The sequence below is a fragment of the Nicrophorus vespilloides genome, unplaced genomic scaffold (assembly GCF_001412225.1).
Source record: "Nicrophorus vespilloides isolate i.1.1-1 unplaced genomic scaffold, Nicve_v1.0, whole genome shotgun sequence".
Lineage (NCBI taxonomy): Eukaryota > Metazoa > Arthropoda > Insecta > Coleoptera > Silphidae > Nicrophorus > Nicrophorus vespilloides.
Genome location: NW_017097834.1, coordinates 1,339 through 7,166, shown reverse-complemented (window position 1 = coordinate 7,166; position 5,828 = coordinate 1,339). Strand labels below are relative to the sequence as shown.

Sequence of the window (5,828 nt, the reverse complement as noted above, 5' to 3'; positions counted from 1 at the left end):
TTGATTTTCTCGAAGACTATAATACATAGAATGAATCCAAAAGTATGCATATGAAAGCTGAATGTTTGTGGAATCTAGCAAGTATAGATACATTTCTGTGCTCTTATCCATTTTGCTGTAATACGCTTTCAAAGTTAAAATGGAGGGTGGTGGGGAGGCGCCAAATGATTACATACTTTTGAGGGAGGCGTAGTAACATCAAGTTTGGAAACCACTGATCTAAGCCATCAATCAGAAGTTCTACTAACCTTCCAGCATTCTTTAACAGTATCGTACGTAACAACCTTCATATAGTTTTGTAGAGCCGTGAAGTTCAACGGATGCTTATCCAAAATGATCTCCAATTGCTTCTGAACGACTTTCAACAGCTGAAATCAAACATTCAGTTCATCTCCCAAAATTATTTAACACAAAAAATACTTTATCATAATCCTCCATCCTTTTGGCGCGCATCTGTTTTCGAGTCACGGACAGCATAACCATCATATTACAAAAGAGTTGCTCGAAGAAGTACTCTTCCGTGTGGAAATAAATTGGTATATAACGCATACAATTCTTGCGTATTTTTCCCGACACGTTCGTCACTTCCGCTATCAAATTGACAACCCTGAAAAATTTTTGCAAATACAATTGTTTGTTTTTTTTTATAAATTATATAATTTAGTTTATACTTTTCAGCGGATGTCGGTAAACCAGGTTCGTAAGTGTTTTCCTCCGACTGCGATATGGCGAATTTCTTGAAATACTGCGCTCTATAATAATCTGAAAGAAAATAACCGCAAATTATCTAAAAAAAAATATTTAACATTTCATATATTATTTCAATTTATTTATTTATTTTCTAGTTGACTATAAAATAAATTATGTAAATATGAACGAGGTTAATAACATAAGGCGTATTTAACCTGCGGTTATCTCAAAATTGCCTTTTTTTTAAAGAAAACACGGTAAAGAAATGATAGCTTATCATAGAATAAACACGACACCTTACCAGACAGTTTGTTGACATTTTCTAGTTCGTTTCACTTATACTTATTGTGTTTACATATAAAATCATTAAATATTAGCTAAAATTCAATTAATTATATTCACCTAAACACCGCAAAGTCATGGAGTTAATATCGACGAAATTGGAATCGACTGAACTTTTACTGAAAATACTAGCCATCGAGTATCTGGAATCATTTAAAGATTTTACAGTTTTTAGCAAAATAAAAATCAATATTTTACCTTGAAATGCAATCTTGATATGAACTATCGGAATTAGGTCTACTTTGATTGAAATTCGAATTAGAATCATCGTTGATTTCTAAAATACTGCTCAAACTACTTTCCATATCCAACGTGGAGATGGGTGTTTTCAAAGAATTCGTGTAAGTTGAGAAGAGAAACGATTGTAAAATGTACAATTGTTTCGCCAATTTCGCATCAATTTTGGTCGTAACCATAAGTTTATAGAAGATGGCCTTGTTGTGTTTGCTGTTGAGCTCTTTGATCAGAGAAGCCCTCTTCTCACCTTTGACCGATTTCAGGATTGCCGTCATCAAAGAAATCGCCTTCAAAGGAAGATCTCCTTGCATGGAGATGTATTGAAGCAACAGCTTCATCTTCATTGAATCCACAACCTTCAATCTATGTTTATAGAGATTTTCTTTTGGATGTGATGAAGAGACTTACGTTGAATTGAAGAGATGTTAAAGATATTTCTTTGGAGTAGAGGATCTGCGTGAGCACGGATAGAGCGTGCGTTGCTTCTGGATCTGCATTTTCCACAATCTTTACAATGGATTTGAAGATGTTTTCTTTGATGTTTGTTACGTGATTATCGAGAAGAAGCTTCAGCAATGTTATCAAACAACCTGATTTTCCGTTAACAGTTATATCGCGCCATTGGAGGAAATCTATGAAATTATCTACAGCGTTTCGATCAACTGAACACAAAGAAAAATTTTAAAATAAATAAAATTATATTCGTCATTACAATTGTTAATTATTTTTTGCAATTATTGCAAGGTTAAATATTGAGACTTACAATAATTGGTTTTGTTAATTATTTTTGCTTCAAAAATTCAATATTTATAAATATCATTTTCATAATTTTTACTAAGATTTGCGCAAATTAAATTGTAAATTCAATATTGAACTGTTCACAGTAATAAAATCGTTGATTACCTAAAGCTTTGACATATGCAGGATCGGCAGCTAACATGTACATCTTTTCAGAGACTTGTTCTTTTCGTTCGGCATACTGAATGTTATCGAACAAGAAATTGATCTCTTCATCTAAAGACGGAACAACGTAGAGCATGTTTCCATCCTGAATGTCGGTGTTGAAGCTCTCGGCAGTGACATACATATTCGTGCGAAATAAGGCTTTGCTGAAATGCAACCTGAGTCCGTACGTGCGACTTGTATCCTGCAATATTTCAGTTTTTTCTTTCATAAGATGATAATAATACAATTTCCAATTACTCACCATATTATAATCTTTAACGATTTTCTCGATCAGAGCATCCAGATCTAAATCCTTGCTCACCTTCATCAACGTTTGATCTCCATCGATGTTAAGTCCAATTGAGTATTCTTCATTACTCTTCTCCTCGAAGCTGTTGTGATCCGAAGAGGACGACGACATAGTTGCTTCCACTGAACACAAACACACACCTATGCGAACAAAAGTAAACTGGAAATTCCGACTTATGGATGTGTATTTAATTTCTATTTTTTTGGTATGTGCACACGCATTGGAACTCGCACACCAACTAAATAATCTTATCAGCGTATGGTGTGTATAACGTGTACGATGTGTATGTCCTTTAAATGATAAATTCGATTATTCACGCAGGAAATAAATAAATGAAATCCCAGGCTGGATTCGCAAATCGCTTATATTTTTATCATTAGAGAACTTTATTTACCAGATAAACAATATGAATAATATAATAGAAAAAGCAATTATTTGCGAATTGGATGGATCGGATGGACCATGTGGCTCAAATCTGGTGGGTTCTTTTCGAAGTCAGCGATTTCCTTCATGCCTTCGACGACGATTGCCCAGAGGTCAGGGTTCTCTTGCTTGAAGGTGGAGTACCATTTGCATACCAGAGGCCATGGGGTAAGATCGAAGTTGATGGCTTCTAGACACATGGTGGCAGTGATCATTTGATAATCGGCGATTGTCACGTTATCTGAAATTCGAGAGTTTTATAATGATAATAATGCACGATAAATCAAGTTGTTTTTTCGCAACCTGCTGCAACGTATTTGGTTCCAGCCCTCTCCAAGTAAGTGCTGAAGACGTCCAAAGCCATTTTTGTCTTCTTCAGACTCATCGGAGTACGTTGATAATCGAAGAAAATTGGAGCCATCTAAAAAATATAATTTAATAGAAAAAAATAGAAAATTCAACAAAACAATTTTTTTTAAGTGAAATTAAATCATTTTATCAACTTATTTTGCAAGATTGATTTGTCTAAATGTTGGAAATATTTAAACAATTCAACATTTAAAAACAGAAAAACTCTAAAGTGAATTACGTTGAAAATAAGTTATGAAACAAAACTTTATAGGTATATATTGCAAATTTATGAAATTGATCAAACTTTCAATCTATTTTCTTCATGTTTTGTTCGATTAGACTTGATTATATAAAAAAAACATAATTAGTCATAGCTAGTCATCATTAAAACCACCAAAAGTATATAGTTTTCAAAAATCCAAGACGAAATAGGTTTTAATCATGAATTTATTTATTTACAAAGAAAACTACAACTTTTGTAATTGTATAATTTTCTAGATTTATTTGTTAATTTGTTAGAAATATTTAAACAATTCAACATTAAAAAACAGAAAAACTCTAATGTGAATTACGTTGAAAATAAGTTACGAAACAAAACTATCAAAATTAATGAAATTATCATTATTTAAATTTTATAGATATTGCAAATTTATGAAATTAGTCAAATTTTCTGTCTATTTTCTTTATGTTTTGTTCGATTAGACTCGATTAGATACAAAAAAAAATAGTCATAGCTAGTCATCATTAAAACCACTAAAAGTATATAGTTTGCAACAATTCAAGACGAAATAGATTTTAATCATGAATTTATTTATTTACAAAGAAAACTGCAACTTTTATAATTGTATAATTTTCTATATTTATTTGTTAAATTGTTCCAAATATTTAAACAATTCAACAGAAAAACTCTAAAGTGAATTACGTTGAAAATAAGTTACGAAATTTATAAAATTAGTCAAATTTTCTGTCTATTTTCTTTATGTTTTGTTTGATTAGACTCTTATTAGATACAAAAAAAAATTAGTCATAGCTAGTCATTATTAAAACCACTAAAAGTATATATTTGCAACAATCCAAGACGAAATGATTGAAACATGAATAAATCTAATATGTTAATATTAAGAAAATAAAATATAAATCTAATTTTCAAGACAATTGAAACAATTTGAATTCTGTTTTCGAAAGTATTACATTTGGTAAAACAAAATTTATGCTGAGAATATACCTCGGAGTGCTTTTGCACTTAGTTGCATTTTCTTTTTTCTACCCCTCTTCCACTTCATTAAGAAACTTACCGAACTTTTGCCACCTCAGGACCCATGAATACTTAATGCGGAAAGCAAACTTGCAACTAGTTACGAATTAAACGAGATGCCTTTCTACTATCTAACATTCCTTCATATTCATCTCAAAATAATTGTAAAAAAAAATGAAAAGTTTCTTTTATAATTTTTAGTTGAATTTATCATAAATATTCAAAGCAATCGTTACCTAATCAATCGATAAATTTTATATAATTTCTCTTTAACCGTGAACGCTTATTCAAACCTCAAGCATAGAAATTAAAGACAAAATTATGTTATTTCCAATGGGCCTACTAAATTTTTTGTAGATTTTACCAATTTCTTGTAAAAACCCATCAAAGTTTACCAATATTCAAAGCAATCGTTATCTAATGTTTCATTAATATACAATTGGTAAAAATCAAACGATACATTTTATTTAATTTCTCTTTAACCGTGAATGCTAATTAATACATCAAGCATAGAAATTAAAGACAAAACTATGTTCTTTCCAATGCGCCTACTATATTTTTTGTAGATTTTACCAATTTTTTGTAATAACCCATCAAAGTTTACCAATATTCAAACCAATCGTTATCTAATGTTTCATTAATAGACAATTGGTACAAATCAATCCATACATTTTATTTAATTTCTCTTTAACCGTGAACGTGACCATAAGACATAAGACAAAGAAAAAAAGAAAATAAAAACAAAAAAACAAAATACGCTAGTAAACGGAATGATTTTCCATTGGAAACCTACCAAAATTTTTAAATTAAAAAAAAAATTTTTTGTTTAAAACTTTGAAATTTTCTGAAAAATTTCAATCAAATTAGAATAATAATTAGTGCTAAAATAGTAATTATTAATCCCAATTTGATTGCATTTTTTCAGAAAGTTTCAAAGTTTTGAACAAAAAAAAAACTATTTGAAGGCTACACCAGAACTATAGAAAATATGCTAATTGTAATTATACTGTTTTATAATTGTTATCATTTTTTTTTATAAATAGAAGTGTGTCATGTATATATATGTAGTAGATAAGATCCATGTGTATATAACAAAAATAAATGATGCGAAAAAATGAGTATAAAAATTAACAATTACAAATTATATTTGTCTGCTTTGCAAATGCTCGAATTAAATATGTATCGAAATGCGGTCCGCGCGGATGAGATAAACGTAATTGTAAATCGCAATTTGTAATCGACGCCGAATTACATAAATGCGTGCGTGAATCATGT

General features: G+C 30.3%; 2 protein-coding genes across 2 annotated transcripts; both read right to left on the bottom strand.

Annotated features, from left to right (window-relative positions):
• Positions 1 to 306: 306 nt before the first annotated feature.
• LOC108561113 lies at positions 307 to 2,749 on the bottom strand (the record flags this gene model as incomplete). Its single annotated transcript, XM_017918910.1, is given in 8 exon segments — positions 307 to 368; positions 421 to 607; positions 672 to 762; positions 1,093 to 1,175; positions 1,231 to 1,625; positions 1,678 to 1,931; positions 2,173 to 2,416; positions 2,477 to 2,749. Coding segments are annotated over 8 exon segments (1,475 nt in total), but the record flags the coding sequence as incomplete, so codon positions are not given.
• Positions 2,750 to 2,870: 121 nt separating this feature from the next.
• Positions 2,871 to 3,368, bottom strand: LOC108561114 (glutathione S-transferase 4-like; the record flags this gene model as incomplete). The annotated part of the gene is made up of 2 exons (XM_017918911.1): positions 2,871 to 3,188; positions 3,251 to 3,368. Coding segments are annotated over 2 exons (351 nt in total), but the record flags the coding sequence as incomplete, so codon positions are not given.
• Positions 3,369 to 5,828: the final 2,460 nt, after the last annotated feature.